The sequence below is a fragment of the Pleurodeles waltl genome, chromosome 4_2, assembly GCF_031143425.1.
Source record: "Pleurodeles waltl isolate 20211129_DDA chromosome 4_2, aPleWal1.hap1.20221129, whole genome shotgun sequence".
Lineage (NCBI taxonomy): Eukaryota > Metazoa > Chordata > Amphibia > Caudata > Salamandridae > Pleurodeles > Pleurodeles waltl.
In genome coordinates this window covers 384,976,018-384,992,711 of record NC_090443.1, presented here as the reverse complement: position 1 = coordinate 384,992,711, position 16,694 = coordinate 384,976,018, and the positions used below count along the sequence as shown (strand labels likewise).

Below are 16,694 nucleotides of genomic sequence, written 5' to 3'. Positions count from 1 at the left end.
TGGTACTTCTAGTACCAAGGGCCCTGATGCCAAGGAAGGTCTCTAAGGGCTGCAGCATGTCTTATGCCACCCTGGAGACCTCTCACTCAGCACAGACACACTGCTTACCAGCTTGTGTGTGCTAGTGAGAACAAAACGAGTAAGTCGACATGGCACTCCCCTCAGGGTGCCATGCCAGCCTCTCACTGCCTATGCAAGTATAGGTCAGTCACCCCTCTAGCAGGCCTTACAGCCCTAAGGCAGGGTGCACTATACCATAGGTGAGGGTACCAGTGCATGAGCATGGTACCCCTACAGTGTCTAAACAAAACCTTAGACATTGTAAGTGCAGGGTAGCCATAAGAGTATATGGTCTGGGAGTTTGTCAAACACGAACTCCACAGCACCATAATGGCTACACTGAAAACTGGGAAGTTTGGTATCAAACTTCTCAGCACAATAAATGCACACTGATGCCAGTGTACATTTTATTGCAAAATACACCCCAGAGGGCACCTTAGAGGTGCCCCCTGAAACTTAACCGACTGTCTGTGTAGGCTGACTAGTTCCAGCAGCCTGCCGCACTAGAGACATGTTGCTGGCCCCATGGGGAGAGTGCCTTTGTCACTCTGAGGCCAGTAACAAAGCCTGCACTGGGTGGAGATGCTAACACCTCCCCCAGGCAGGAGCTGTAACACCTGGCGGTGAGCCTCAAAGGCTCACCCCTTTGTCACAGCCCAGCAGGGCACTCCAGCTTAGTGGAGTTGCCCGCCCCCTCCGGCCACGGCCCCCACTTTTGGCGGCAAGGCTGGAGGGAACAAAGAAAGCAACAAGGAGGAGTCACTGGCCAGTCAGGACAGCCCCTAAGGTGTCCTGAGCTGAGGTGACTCTAACTTTTAGAAATCCTCCATCTTGCAGATGGAGGATTCCCCCAATAGGGTTAGGATTGTGACCCCCTCCCCTTGGGAGGAGGCACAAAGAGGGTGTACCCACCCTCAGGGCTAGTAGCCATTGGCTACTAACCCCCCAGACCTAAACACGCCCTTAAAATTAGTATTTAAGGGCTACCCTGAACCCTAGAAAATTAGATTTCCTGAACCTACAAAGAAGAAGGACTGCCTAGCTGAAAAACCCTGCAGAGGAAGAACAGAAGACACCAACTGCCTTGGCTCCAGAAACTCACCGGCCTGTCTCCTGCCTTCCAAAGAATCCTGCTCCAGCGACGCCTTCCAAGGGACCAGCGACCTCTGAATCCTCTGAGGACTGCCCTGCTTTGAAAAAGACAAGAAACTCCCGAGGACAGCGGACCTGCTCCAAAAAGACTGCAACTTTGTTCCAAGGAGCAGCTGTAAAGAACCCTGCAACTCCCCGCAAGAAGCGTGAGACTTGCAACACTGCACCCGGCGACCCCGACTCGACTGGTGGAGAACCAACACTTCAGGGAGGACCCTCCGGTGACTCTACGAATGTGAGTACCAAAAGTTGTCCCCCCTGAGCCCCCACAGCGACGCCTGCAGAGGGAATCCTGAGGCTTCCCCTGACCGCGACTCTCTGAAACCTAAGTCCCGACGCCTGGAAAAGACCCTGCACCCGCAGCCCCCAGGACCTGAAGGACCGGACTTTCAGTGCAGGAGTGACCCCCAGGAGTCCCTCTCCCTTGCCCAGGTGGTGGCTACCCCGAGGAGCCCCCCCCCTTGCCTGCCTGCACCGCTGAAGAGACCCCTTGGTCTCTCATAGACTAACATTGAAAACCCGACGCTTGTTTCTACACTGCACCCGGCCGCCCCCGCGCTGCTGAGGGTGAAATTTCTGTGTGGGCTTGTGTCCCCCCCGGTGCCCTACAAAACCCCCCTGGTCTGCCCTCCGAAGACGCGGGTACTTACCTGCTGGCAGACTGGAACCGGGGCACCCCCTTCTCTCCATTGAAGCCTATGCGTTTTGGGCACCACTTTGAACTCTGCACCTGACCGGCCCTGAGCTGCTGGTGTGTTAACTTTGGGGTTGCTCTGAACCCCCAACGGTGGGCTACCTTGGACCAAGAACTGAACCCTGTAAGTGTCTTACTTACCTGGTAAAACTAACAAAAACTTACCTCCCCCAGGAACTGTGAAAATTGCACTAAGTGTCCACTTTTGAAATAGCTATTTGTGAATAACTTGAAAAGTATACATGCAATTGAAATGATTCAAAGTTCCTAATGTACTTACCTGCAATACCTTTCCAACAAGATATTACATGTTAAATTTGAACCTTTGGTTCTTAAAATAAACTAAGAAAATATATTTTTCTATAACAAAACCTATTGGCTGGATTTGTCTCTGAGTGTGTGTACCTCATTTATTGTCTATGTGTATGTACAACAAATGCTTAACACTACTCCTTGGATAAGCCTACTGCTCGACCACACTACCACAAAATAGAGCATTAGTATTATCTCTTTTTACCACTATTTTACCTCTAAGGGGAACCCTTGGACTCTGTGCATGTTATTCCTTACTTTGAAATAGCACATACAGAGCCAACTTCCTACAATAAGTCACCCCTCTAGCAGGCATTCCAGCCCTAAGGCAGGGTGCACTATACCATAGGTGAGGGCATAAGTGCATGAGCACTATGCCCCTACAGTGTCTAAGCAAAACCTTAGACATTGTAAGTGCAGGGTAGCCATAAGAGTATATGGTCTGGGAGTCTGTCATACACGAACTCCACAGCACCATAATGTCTACACTGAAAACTGGGAAGTTTGGTATCAAACTTCTCAGCACAATAAATGCACACTGATGCCAGTGTACATTTTATTGTGAAATACAACCCAGAGGGCATCTTAGGGATGCCCCCTGAAAACATACCCGACTTACAGTGTGGGCTGACTAGCTTTGCCAGCCTGCCACACACCAGACATGTTGCTGGCCACATGGGGAGAGTGCCTTTGTCAGTGTGGCCAGGAACAAAACCTGTACTGGGTGGAGGTGCTTCTCACCTTCCCCTGCAGGAACTGTAACACCTGGCGGTGAGCCTCAAAGGCTCACCCCCTTTGTTACAGCACCCCAGAACACTCCAGCTAGTGGAGATGCCCGCCCTCTCCAGCCACGGCCCCACTTTTGGCAGCAAGGCTGGAGGAGATAATGAGAAAAACAAGGAGTCGTCACTGGCCAGTCAGGACAACCCCTAAGGTGTCCTGAACTGAGGGGATTCTGACTTTTAGGAATCCTCCATCTTGCAGATGGAGGATCCCCCTCCCCTCAGGGAGGAGGCACAAAGAGGGTGTAGCCACCCTCAGGGCTAGTAGCCATTGGCTACTAACCCTCGGACCTAAACACCCCCCTAAATTGAGTATTTAGGGGCCCCCAGAACCTAGGAAAACAGATTCCTGCAACCTGAAGACGAAGAAGGACTGCTGACCTGAAAGCCCTGCAGAGAAGACGGAGATACCAACTGCTTTGGCCCCAGCCCTACCGGCCTGTCTCCCCACTTCAAGAAAAACTGCAACAGGGACGCGTCCCCCAGGGTCCAGCGACCTCTGAAGCCTCAGAGAACTACCCTGCATCTAAAAGGACCAAGAACTCCTGAGGACAGCGGCTCTGCTCCAAAGAAGAAACAACTTTGCAACAAAGAAACAACTTTTAAAGGACTGCACGTTTCCTGCCGGAAGCGTGAGACTTTCCACTCTGCACCCAACGCCCCCGGCTCGACCTGCGGAGAACCAACACTACCAGGAGGACTCCCCGGCAACTGCGATCCTGTGATTAGCCAGAGTTGACCCCCCTGAGCCCCCCCAGCGACGCCTACAGAGGGAATCCAGAGGCTCCCCCTGACCGCGACTGCCTGTTTCTAAGAACCTGACACCTGGTAGAGACACTGCACCCACAGCCCCCAGGACCTGAAGGATCCGACCTCCAGTGCAGAAGCGACCCCCAGGTGGCCCTCTCTCTTGCCCAGGTGGTGGCTACCCTGAGGAGCCCCCCCCCCCCTTGCCTGCCTGCTTCGCTGAAGAGACCCCTGGGTCTCCCATTGAATTCTATTGCAAACCCGATGCCTGTTTGCTCTCTGCACCCGGCCGCCCCCATGCCGCTGAGGGTGTACTTTCTGTGCTGACTTGTGTCTCTCCCTGTGCCCTACAAAACCCCCCTGGTCTGCCCTCCGATGTCGCGGGTACTTACCTGCTGGCAGACTGGAACCGGGGCACCCCCTTCTCCATTGAAGCCTATGCGTTTTGGGCACCACTTTGACCTCTGCACCCGACCGGCCTTGAGCTGCTGGTGTGGTAACTTTGGGGTTGCCCTGAACCCCCCCGGTGGGCTACCTTGGACCCAGCTTTGAACCCTGTAGTTTTCCTTACCTGCAAAACTAACAAATACTTACCTCCCCCAGGAACTGTTGAAATTTGCACTGTCTAGTTTTAAAATAGCTTATTGCCATTTTTGCCAAAACTGTACATGCTATTTTGCTGATTCAAAGTTCCTGATACCTAAGTGAAGTACCTTTCATTTGAAGTATTAATTGTAAATCTTGAACCTGTGGTTCTTAAAATAAACCAAGAAAATATATTTTTCTATATAAAAACCTATTGGCCTGGAATTGTCTTTGAGTATGTGTTCTTCATTTATTGCCTGTGTGTTTACAACAAATGCTAAACACTATCCTCTGATAAGCCTACTGCTCGACCACACTACCACAAAATAGAGCATTAGAATTCCCTCTTTTTGCCACTATCTTACCTCTAAGGGGAACCCTTGGACTCTGTGCATGCTATTTCTTACTTTGAAATAGAGCCAACTTCCTATAATCAATAAAAGTGCTCAATGATCCTGAGCAAATGCTTCTGAGATAGTCATTTGTGATTTGAAGCTGAAGTTCACTTAACACATGCTGCTGGAGATAAGCAATCAATGAGATCATAGTGTGTCCCAGATCTGTGGGATGGTCGCAGTGGTAATAACAGAGGGAGGCATCATAAACTATCCCAGCAAAGAAGGGGTAGTGCCTAGTATGTTCCTTCTCCAGGCACTGTGGTTCCAGTGTTTCTATTTTTTGTAGATGATTTAGAGGTGACAGACTTGGCTCTCTTGGAGAGTGGTGATGACCTGTAATTCTCTCTCCTTTCACCGACCAAGGAATTGGTTAGTAGACTACTGAATAATACCCGGTCCTTTAATGATTGCAGTTGTGGTCTCTTTTGTAGTCACATTCGGTCTTTGCAGGAGGTTTCTGATTTACTGATAGATAAGGGTTCAAGGGAGGGTAGCGCAGCATCCACATCGAGTAAGTTGTAATGGTTGAAAGGGGTGTGATGCTGTATGAGTCATGTGATGGGGCCCAGATGGCAGCATGACACAAAACAAGTAAAGAAAAATGATGCAGAACTTGGGTAAATATAGGAAGGTTTCATGGTGTAAAAAGACATTTTAGATTTTACTGTAACCCACCATAGTTTTGTTTGTCTCCTATTATATGGTTAATGGATTCACATGCTTTCACAACTCCATCTAACGTCAGGAAAGCAGCCTTTCTCATGTTTAATATAATTAAATACATGAATCTTTGTAAAATGCTAGCGTTGGGGAACTAACTTTATGGGTAAATTACATATGTGCACATACCCAATTGCTATTAACTTATATGTTCTTTGGCATTCTCTAGGAGAGAATTCGAAATCATAAGTACCGAAGTTTGAACGACCTGGAGAGGGATGTGAATCTTCTGTGCCTGAATGCTCAGACGTTTAACCTAGAAGGCTCTCTGGTAAGTATGGGCCACTTCACTTATGGTAAATAGAGCAGTGGGGATAGGCAGGAGTGAAAGAAGATTTAGAACTTTAACCCCTTCGCTGCCAGACCTTTTCCCCTCCTGGCCGAGCCTTTTTTTGGCTATTTGGGGGCAGGTCGCGTTTAGGCCCTCATAACTTTTTGTTCACATAAGCTACCCACGCCAAATTTGCGTCCTTTTTTTCAACATCCTAGGGATTCTAGAGGTACCCAGACTTTGTGGGTTCCCCTGAAGGAGACCAAAAAATTTGCCAAAATAACAGCAAAGATTTCGTTTTTTTTTTTAAATGAGAAAAAAAGGCTGTAGAAGAAGGCTCGTGTTTTTTACCCTGAAAATGGCATCAACAAAGGATTTGCTGTGGTAAAATCACCATCTTTCCAGCTTTCAGGAACAGGCAGGCTTGAATTAGAAACCCCCATTTTTAAATACAATTTTGACATTTTACTGTGACATACCCAATTTTTACTATTTTTTGTGTTTTCAGCCTCCTTCCAGTTAGTGACAGAAATGAGTGAGAAACCAATGCTGGATTGCTAAACATTTCTGAAACGTAGACAAAATTCTGAATTCAGCAAGGGGTCATTTGTGTAGATCCTACAAGTGTTTCCTACAGAAAATAACAGCTGAAATAAAAGAATTTTGAAATTGAGGTGAAAAAAACAGCCATTTTTCACCACGTTTTACTCTGTAACTTTTTCCTACAATGTCAGATTTTTGAAAGCAATATACTGTTAGGTCAGCTGGACTCTTCTGGTTGCGGGGATATATAGGGCTTGCAGGTTCATCAAGAACCCTAGGTACCCAGGGCCAATAAATGAGCTGCAGATTGAAATGGGTTTTTATTCTATACCGGGTATACAGCAATTCATTTGCTGAAATATAAAAAATGGAAAATAGGTATCAAGAAAACCTTAGTATTTCCAAAATGGCCACAAGATAAGGTATTGAGAAGCAGTGGTTATTTGCACATCTCTGAATTCCGGGGTGCCCATACTAGCGCATGAATTGCAGGGCATTTCTCAAATAGACGTCTTTTTTACACACTGTCTTACATTTGAAGGAAAAAATGTAGAGAAAGACAAGGGGCTTGTTTTGCTATTGTGTGTTCCCCCATGTCTGCCGATAAAAATGGTACCTCACTTGCGTGGGTAGGCCCAGCGCCCGCGACAGGAACTGCCCCAAAAAACAACATGGACACATCACATTTTCACAAAGAAAACAGAGCTGTTTTTTGCAAAGTGGCTAGCTGTGGAGTTTGGCCTCTAGCTCAGCTGGAACCTAGGGAAACCTACCAAACCTGCGCAGTTTTGAAAACTAGACATCTAGGGGAATCCAAGATGGGGTGACTTGTGGGGCTCTGACCAGGTTCTGTTACCCAGAATCCTTTGCAAACCTCACAATTTGGCCCAAAAACACTTTTACCTCTCATTTCGGTGACAGAAAGTTCTGGAATCAGAGAGGAGCACACATTTCCTTCCACCCAACGTTCCCCCAAGTCTCCCGATAAAAATGGTACCTCACTTGTGGGGGTAGGCCTAGCGCCCGCGACAGGAAAAGCCCCAAAACACAACGTTGACAATAGGCCGATCTGCCCCCAGGGGGATCAGAAAAGGCCTTGAAAAATATTGCCCCCCCTGGGGAGCGACCCTTGCCCAAGGGGTTGCTCCCCTCATGCCAGTTTCCCTTGAAAAAGACATCCCTGGTGTCTAGTGGGCATTTCAAAAGCTGGATTGCTTTACAATCTGGCTTTTGAAATGCTCTGAGAGACTTCAAAGGGAAGGAAATTCCTTTCCTTCCCTTTGAAGCCTCTCAGGCCCCCATCACATGATCGGAAGAGAAATGCTTTGCTGAGCTTCCAGCACGATGGGGAAGTGGCCTCTGATGAGGTCAGCGCGCATTTGCGCACTGACGTCATCAGACGTCACTGGGGGGGATCGGGGGTTTGGGGGTGGAAGGGGAAGGGCTTCCCCTTCCATCCCTGCCTTGGGGGGATGGGAGGGAAGCCCACAGAGGGAGCGCTAGCGCTCCCTCTGAGCTCAGTGCCGAGGACGTATTAGATACGTCCTCGGCACATGAGCACTGTGCCCCAGGACGTAACCATTACGTCCGCGGCACAGAACCGGTTAAACACACTGTAACCCCTTTTAAAACTTACATGCTGGCAGTCTGGGAAGCACTAGCTGCCCATTACTCACTCGCCTTCACTCTGGAATTTAATGAAGGTATGTGCTGCAGAGGTCATCCAATCGCTGAGATGTGGATGCCCATCTCTTTACAATTTAATGCTGCACAGTTTAGCCAATCCTGTATAGTGTGGCTCTTAAAAGAATTGGACTGTCACCTGTCTGGTGTAGGAATTCCTGCTATGTTGTACTACAGAACTGTTTATGGACAGGGAATAAGACTCTGTAGAAGGGCACCCAGCGAATTTGTCCTCACCTTTCTCCTCCATTCTTCCAGTACTTTGTTACATCTGGAACTTAGCAAGACTGATTACTGCATCAGTGTCCTCTCCTGCCTCTCCTACTTCTCCTTCTGGCTGAATTACTTATTCAGATGTATTATTTAAAGAGAGGAAGCCCACCTAGTTGCTTCACACATGTAGCAATGATATACAATTTTTAAAGCAGCAGTTTAATTATTATATTCATATTTTCACAAACACAAAAAGAAGAAACAATGACAAATACAATATTTAAAGATTATTTTTTTGGCACTGCATAAACATTACTTAAAAAAACAAAAACCGACAATGATCCAAAATATGCAAAACATTCAATAACACAAAACAATTATAACTGCTAATCCACATTCTGCTACAATATAAAAATGGAAAGCCAGATAATTTGCCAAATTTTAAGGTTCATGCCTTTAGAGAGCATATGTATGGCGGCGCTATTTCTTCACCATTCCAATAGCGATGTCAGATATGAATATAATAATTAAATTGTTGCTTTGAAAATTTTAAATCATTGTTACAGGGGTCAAGTAACTAGGTGGGCTTCCTCTCTTTAAATAATAAGTTTGAATAAGTAATTCACAGAGTTGGCTTTCGTTTTTTTGGTTAGAATTGTTGGCCTAGCCTCGCTGTGATGTGGGCCAACCCCCTGTTTTTGTTACAATACGTTTAGAAAGTTGGCATTTTCCTACTTTTAGCCCTGTGTGTGTCTCATTGCATGTCTGAGTTGGGTGACAGCCGGTCTTTGTGTATTCCCTCTAGGCAGCCATACACATTGGAAGTTTAGGTGTGATTGATGGGCCTCAATAGTCCATTAACTGGCTAGATTTGGGGGGGGGGCTGAGCACTGCCTCACTTACACCTAAATAGGCTGTGTCCTGTCCCCATACCAAGGGCTGCATTCCCCCCTGCAGTGAGTCTGGAGCCAGGAACGGAAGGGAGGACCTCTGTGCACTTCAAAGACCCTTATTTGAAATCTCCCCCACTTCAAAGGCACCAATGAGTATAAGAACTAGAGTTTAGACCCTACCACTTCAGTACACTTCTGAACCTGTACATACTCTGGAGGAAGGACTGCTGTGGTGCCACAAGGACTACCAATGTGCGAGACTGCTGCTTTGGAAGAACTGCTTGTTGTGATGTCCTGCTGCCCTCCGTGCCTGGGTGAAAAGGACTGTACCCACATCACTTGAACACAACACCCAGAAGGACTCCAAGAGCCAGCTTACTAGTTGTAGGAAGCTGGCCTTGTGTGTGGTGGACACCTATGGTGTTGGCAGCTTATACCAGGTCCAGGCAACCTTTATTAGTGAGGGTAGGCAGTGTCTAAAGGTAGCTGTGGATATGCTGCCAAGACTTATCTAGGAGATATGCAAAACTTATGTAAAACCACTTTATTCACACAGCAACTTGTCACACATGAAAGAACCACACAGTGTCACAAAAATAAAGGAGCTTTATTATAGTAACACAACCTAGATTACTTATACCCCCCACCTCCAAAGTGGAGGTAAGTACACACTAGTTATATACACAGTGGCAATCAGAAAGTAGCATAGGAAGAAGCATTGACAATACTTAGTGAAAATAGTAAGGGCCCAAACCATATACTAAGAAAGTGGAATGCAAAGTGAAGTCCCCCACCCAAGGATATGGAGTTGTTAGAGAGGATCTGGAAGAACTAGGAATCCCATGAGGTGAGTACCTGAGTGACAACCAGGAGAGCAGAGGTAAGTGCCTAGTCTTCCCAAGGACTAACAGGAGGACGTAGAAAAGGGATTGTGCAAGAGCAGGACCAGGCTATAAGAAAACAACTGGATTCTGAAAGAAGAGGACCTGCAAAAGAAGGCGAAAGAGTCCAGTCCACGATGGAGTGTCCAGTGGGGGCAGGAGCTACTACCTACTGTTCTGTGGCTGAAGAACCAGGTTGACAGGGAAAGAAGACGACCAGCTGTGGAGCCCAGGAGCTGAAGAGGAGTCCTTGGAGCAGTGCAGATGGTGTCCCACATCGGTTGTCAGGTTGCATTTGATCAGTAATGTTGTAGAACCACCAACAAGCCGTGGTAAATGCAAGAGGATCAAAAGAAGAGTTTCAAGGCTGAAGAGGACCAGCAAGGCCCAGGGGATTCGACCCTTGAAGGGGAGTCCGGAGTGACCGTAGCCAGTCGGGAGAGCCAACAGAAGCAGTTGCAGCCCCCACAGGCAACCCACTGGCAGCAGGCACAGTGTCACATTGAGGCCCAGTCGCACCCCTGAAGAGGAGTTCCACGTCGCTGGAGCAGCAGAGAGGAGAGTGTGCTTGGTAGGAAGAAGTGCTAGGGGCCATGGCTATTCGGAGCCTGAAGACCCCTTGGAGCAGGAGACTACAAGCCTTGGTAGCTTCAAGAGTCGCAGGGCACAGGGGTACTGTCCTCCAAGGAGAGGCAAGGGATCGCTGTCTCCCCAGTGGGACAGCTGGCAGAGAGGACCATGGGAACCACTCTGGACCACTGCCTGTGATGCAGGATCCACGTAGTTCTAGAGGAGAACAGATCCACACTGCTGGACGTTTTTGCTGTCCGTGCCTGCAGATGCAGGGGAGTGACTCTTTCACTCCAAGGGAGATTCCTTCTTGCTTCAGGCTGAAGTATCGCCGACTCCACAGGATGCACGTCCGGGGAAATGCTGCTATTGATGGAAGAAGCCTGCTAAACAATGTTGCAAAGCAGAATCGTCACTGGAGTTGCAGTCTTATCAGTTTTTGAAGAGTCCAGTTGTGGTTCCATTGATCAGAAGTCAAAGTAAACGGTGCAGAGGAGTCCTGGTGGAGTCTTGCATGCCCAATCCTGGGACCCACCCGCAAGGGAGTGCCTTAATATACCTAAAAGGATGTTTGGTTACCTACCTATAAAGGGGTTTGGTCACCTACAAAGGTGACCACCTGCCTGACCACTCAGATGCTCCCGGGGGCCTCTGCACATCTTGGTTTCACAATGGCAGAATCGAGTAGCCACCTGGAGGAGCTCTGGGCACCACCCCTGGGGTGTTGATGGACATGGGAGTGGTCACTCCCCTTTCCTTTGTATGCTTTTATGCCAGATCAGGGACCAGGGGTCCCTGGACTGGTGCAAACAGGTTTATGCAAGGAGTGCACCAAATGTGCCCTTTAAAGCAAGCCGGTGGCACAGGGAATCTACCCCTCCCCAGCCTTGTAACACTTGTTTCCAAGGGAGAGGGTGATGCCTCCCTCTCCCACAGGAAATGCTTTGTTCTGCCGTCCCGTGCTTGAGCTGGTCAAGCAGCAGGAGGGCAGAAACCTGTCTGAGGGGCTGCAGCAGCGTGGACTGCCCGCAAACCCTGAAAGACTAGTGAGGGCAGTACTGGGATGTCCAAGTTCTCTGAACGATCGGGTAAGTCGAGGCTCAAGTAAAAATCCAAGAAGTCAAAGCGCTCTTCAGCTTCTCCTTATTCGTCGGCCAACCAGAGGAGGGAGCTTCAACGCTCTAGGCCTCGTTCTGTGGAACCTCCACCTGAGCAGACTCCACTCTTCACTGAATTTCCAGGAGCTGGAGCGACCCTTGCTCAACTCCAAGAGTTTTATGAGGACATGGTCCTCATTTTTGGGCAGCCTGATCTCGCTGGAGCGCCTTTGGGCTCCATGGAGTCAGAGGGGGACCCCTTCAGGGGTCCAATCCTAGATCAGGAGTGGTGCCAGTTGCGTCACATCGATCTTCCCTGATGCCTGTCCTCATGCCAACACTCCCGGCAACGTCCCACCGAGGGGCGGCACCATTCCAATTGTGATTGCCGACACAGAGCCGGATGGGCATCATACGACGCTGACTCCGGCGCCAGCAGGAGCATTGCCTCCTCGTTCAGATCCTGAGCCCTTTTCCTTTGGGCTTCAGGGATGATTTAGAATACTAGCCCCAAAAAGAAGTAGACTGGCGTGAAGACTTGGGTGAAGCCAATGAACTGGTTACTTCTCCACATACTGGCATGCTTTTCCCCCTACCATGGCTACAGAAGAGGGAGCTTCTAATGATATGGTGGTGAAGAGGGCAGCTGAGATCCTGGACCTTCAGCTGCACTCCTGGCCATCAAGACTAGCCTTTTGATTGAGGTGCTGCATCTTGGAGCTTCCTCCTCAGATCCCCTGTTCCCATTCAGTGATGTTCTCATTGACTTCCTACTGAGTACCTTGTCCAACCCCAGCACAGGGTCTCTTGTGAATGCGACGATTGCCTGCAGCCATCACCCACTTCTCGGGACCTAAATTTCTTGACCTAACGCCCCCCTCCTGAGAGCATGGTGGTCTAAGTCTCTACCTCTTATGGTGCATTCCCTACCGGTCCCCCGGACAGGGAATCCAAAAGGTTGGACTCACTTGGGAAGATAGTTTTTTTCCACCAGCCTTGCATTACGTTCTGTGAACACTGCTTGCCTTTTGGGCCGTTATTCTCACATGCTGTGGGATATGGTTGCACAAGTGCTGCCACAGGTCCTGGAGGAGGCCAGAGCTATACCTTCACAGGCTGTTGCCGATGGGAGAAATGCACTAAAGTACCAAAGATTTTTTGCAGGCTTGACACAACCGGCTCGCTATATAGAGCAGTTTCTTGGCCCGAGGCGCCACACCTAGCTGAGTATGTCTGGCTTTTTAGGGGATGTCCAGACTTCTTTGATGGACATGCATGCACCTGTTTCTTCGGAGACAAGGTAGATTCGCTGAAGGAAAGTGCCACTGTTGGCATGGTTACCCCTACACCCACACACTTTTAGCCTAGTGTTGATGCCAGCTTTGATTGAAAGTGTGCTGGGACCCTGCTAATCAGGCCCCAGCACCAGTGTTATTTCCCTAAAACTGTACCTTTGTTTCCACAATTGGCACAGCCCAGGCACACAGTTAAGTCCCATGTAAAAGGTACCCATGGTACCAAGGGCACTGTGGCCAGGGAAGGTCCCCAAGGGCTGCAGCATGTATTATGCCACCTTGGGGGACCCCTCACCCAGCCCATGCACACTGCCTTGCAGCTTGTGTGTGCTGGTGGGGAGAAAAAGGAAAAGTCAACATGACACCCCTCTCAGGGTGCTATGCCCACAAACCGCTGCCTGTGGCATAGGTAAGTTACCCCTCTAGCAGGCTTACAGCCTTAAGGCAGGGTGCACTATACCACATGTGATGGCATAGCTGCATGAGCAATATGCCCCTGCAGTGTCTAAGTCCATTCTTAGACATTGTAAGTGCTGTGTGGCCATATTGAGTACATGGTCTGGGAGTTTGTCATTACGAACTCCTCAGCACCATAATGGCTTCACTGAATACTGCACAATATACCCACACTGATGTCAGTGAGTGATTTATTGAAAAATGCACAAAGAGGGCGTCTTAGAGATGCCCCCTGTATGTTAGCCCAACTGCTAGTGTAAGACTGACCGGTCTTTGCCAGCCTGCCACTTTCATACGAGTTTCTGACCACATGTGGTGAGTGCCTTTGTGCACTCTGTGGTCAGAAACAAAGCCTGTCCTGGGTGGAGGTGCTTCACACCTCCCCATGCAGGAACTGTAACACCTGGTGGTGAGCCTCAAGCCTCTGATAACAGTGCCCTCCAGCTAGTGGAGATGCCCGCCCCCGGTCAAAGCCCCACTTTTGGCGGCAAGGTGTCCAGAGCTGAGGTGATCCCCTCCCTGCAGAATCCTCCATCTTGGGGTGGAGACCAGGGACCAGTAGGTGTAGGAATGTGCCTCCCTCCCCAAAGGTATTGGGCACAAGGAGGGTGTAACCACCCCCTGGGACAGTAGCCATTGGCTACTGCCCTCCGACAGCAAACACCCCTAAATCTAAGATTTAAGGGCCACCCTGAACCCAGCTCACCAGATTCCTGGCGACCTACAAGGAGGACTGCTAAGCTGAAAACCCCAGCACAGAAGGAGGAAGACAACAACTGCTTTGGCCCCAGCCCTACCATCCTGTCTCCTGCTTCAGAGAACCTGCAAAAAGACCAACAACGCGTCCAGCATGCACAGCGACCTCTGTCAACTCCAGAGGACTGCCCTGCACCCAAAAGGACCAACAAAGGACTCTCACCTCACTCCGGATGCGTGAGTGCTGTGCACCCGACATCCACGGCCTGTGTCCAGGTAGTACACCCAGCAAGAAAGGGTCCCCAGGCGATTGGGAGTAAGAGCCCACTCTGGGTTGACTCCTCCAAACCTACACGACGATGCCTGCAGAGGAAATCCAAAAGACCTCCCTGACCGAGAGCTCTGGACGAAGATATCCAGCGCCTAAAGGACACACTGCATTAGCAGCCCCCAGGCCTTGGAGAAACTGACCCTCCCAGTGCAGCATCGACCAGCAGGCGTCTCTCTTCCCTGCCCAGCTGGTCGTTTGCCCAAGAAGCCCCCCGGACCTCGTCTGCAGCCTCAGAGTGACCCACGGGGTAACCTCATAGATTTGCATTGAAGATCCAACGTCCTGTTTGCACCCTGCACCCGGCCGCCCTATTGCCGCTGAGGGTTTGGGTTTGGGTTTGGTGCCTACTTGGGGCCCCTCCAGTGCTCACTTGAATCCTCCTGGTCTACTCTTGGAGACACTGGTACTTACCTGCTGGCTGACCGGATTCCGAGTACCTCCCTGTCTCCATAGGAGCCCATGCTAATTTGGTGCCTCTTTGACCTCTGCAGCCGACCAGCCCAGTGTTGCTGGTGGTGGGTGTTTGGGGTTAACTTGAACTCCCAACGACAGACTACCTAAAACCTGGAGATATGAACTGTAAGTCGAATATTTACCTGTAAAACTGTATTATCTTTTGTTTCCCAAGGAACTGTTGAAAATTGCAGTGCCCACTTATAGCTTTTTGCCATTTTAAAGAAAACTGTATTCATTGTTGGTTCCATTCAAAGTCCTGAGTATATCTATGCAAAGTATCTCATTTTATGTACTTACCTGCAAACTGAATCTTGTGTTTCTAGAAATAAACAAAACATATTTTTCTATATAAAATCCTATTGGTCTGGAGATAAGTCATTGAGTGTGTGTTTCTTCTATTGCTTCTGTGTGTACAACAAATGCTTAACACTACCCTCTGATAAGCCTAACTGCTCAACCACACTACCACAAATAGAGCATTTTTATTATCTATTTTTGCCTCTGTGAAGCCTATGGGGTAACCCCTGGACTCTGTGCACACAACATCTCATTTTGATATAGTATATACAGAGCCTGCTTCCTACATTGGTGGATTAACGGTGGGGTGTGCGACTTTACATTTGCTGGGCTACTCAGCCAATACATGATCACACGACTAAATTCCTAAATTGCTTTTTGAAAACATTTTTAAATTTGACTATTTTTTCTATTTTTTTTTTAAAGTCCTGCTAGGGCCTTGGTTACATCCCTTTTAGCATCTCTTTTTAAGTTTAAACGTTTTGTAAAAGTTAGGATGTAGTTACTAGAAGTAGTTTTTAGTTTCTAAAAAATAATCCCAACTTTAATAGCATAATGAGCAGCTCAGAGGAAATAGTGATGGTTCTCAACCTCATTCCTTAACTCCATCTAGGGATGGCATAGCTAAGGTCCCACTATTAGCTGGAAAATATTAGAACTGGTTCAAAACCTACCAAGGTCAAGCTTCAGGAGCTCTTGGCAGAGTACACCAGGGACCACCCTACTGAAGAGGAAGAACTCCCTTCAGAAGGAGAAGATGTTAGAGATGAGGTGAATGATCTCCCCCCTCACCTAACTAGGGAGACCAGGGTCCCCAGACCCTTGTCTCAAAGGATAGTAATCACTGGATCTGGAGCTTCCACAAGGGAGTCCAGTTGCTCTGGGAACATTGAGGTTAGCCTCAATGAAGAGGACATCCTTTTAGCAAGGATGGCCAAAAGGTTAGTGTAGGAAGTTGGCTCTGTATATACCATTTAAAAGTAAGAAATAGTGTGCACAGAGCCCAAGGGTTCCCTTTAGAGGTAAGATAGTGTAAAAATTAGATAATTCTAATGCTCTATTTTGTGGTAGTGTGGTCGAGCAGTAGGCTTATCAGAGGGTAGTGTTAAGCATTTGTTGTACACACACAGGCAATAAATGAGGAACACACACTCAAAGACTTACTCCAGGCCAATAGGTTTTTATATAGAAAAATATATTTTCTTGGTTTATTTTAAGAACCACAGGTTCAAGATTTGCAGTAAACACATTAAATGCGAGTTACTTTACTTAGATACTTTAGGAACGTTTAATAAAAGCAATATCATATACAGTCTTTGTAAAAACTGTCAATAAGCTATTTTCAAAGTGGACACAATGCAAAAATCAACAGTTACTGGGGAGGTATGTAAAGGTTAGATTAGGAGGTAAGTAAAACACTTAAACTTCTCAGTTCTGGGGCATAGGCAACCCACCGTTGGGGGTTCAAGGCAACACCAAAGTTACCACACCCAGTCAGGTGCAGAGGTCAAAGAGGTGCCCAAAACACATAAGTGCGTATGGAGAACAGGGGCGCTCCGGTT

General features: G+C 48.4%; 1 protein-coding gene across 6 annotated transcripts in view; it reads left to right on the top strand.

Annotated features, from left to right (window-relative positions):
* The window catches only part of SMARCA4 (SWI/SNF related BAF chromatin remodeling complex subunit ATPase 4), an 813,549-nt gene that overhangs the window by 670,996 nt on the left and 125,859 nt on the right, over positions 1–16,694 (top strand). For all 6 annotated transcript variants that reach the window (XM_069231516.1, XM_069231512.1, XM_069231517.1 and 3 more), the window contains exon 31: positions 5,620–5,721. In XM_069231516.1, the coding sequence (XP_069087617.1) occupies positions 5,620–5,721 (102 nt within the window). The remainder of the gene's footprint in view (positions 1–5,619; positions 5,722–16,694) is intronic.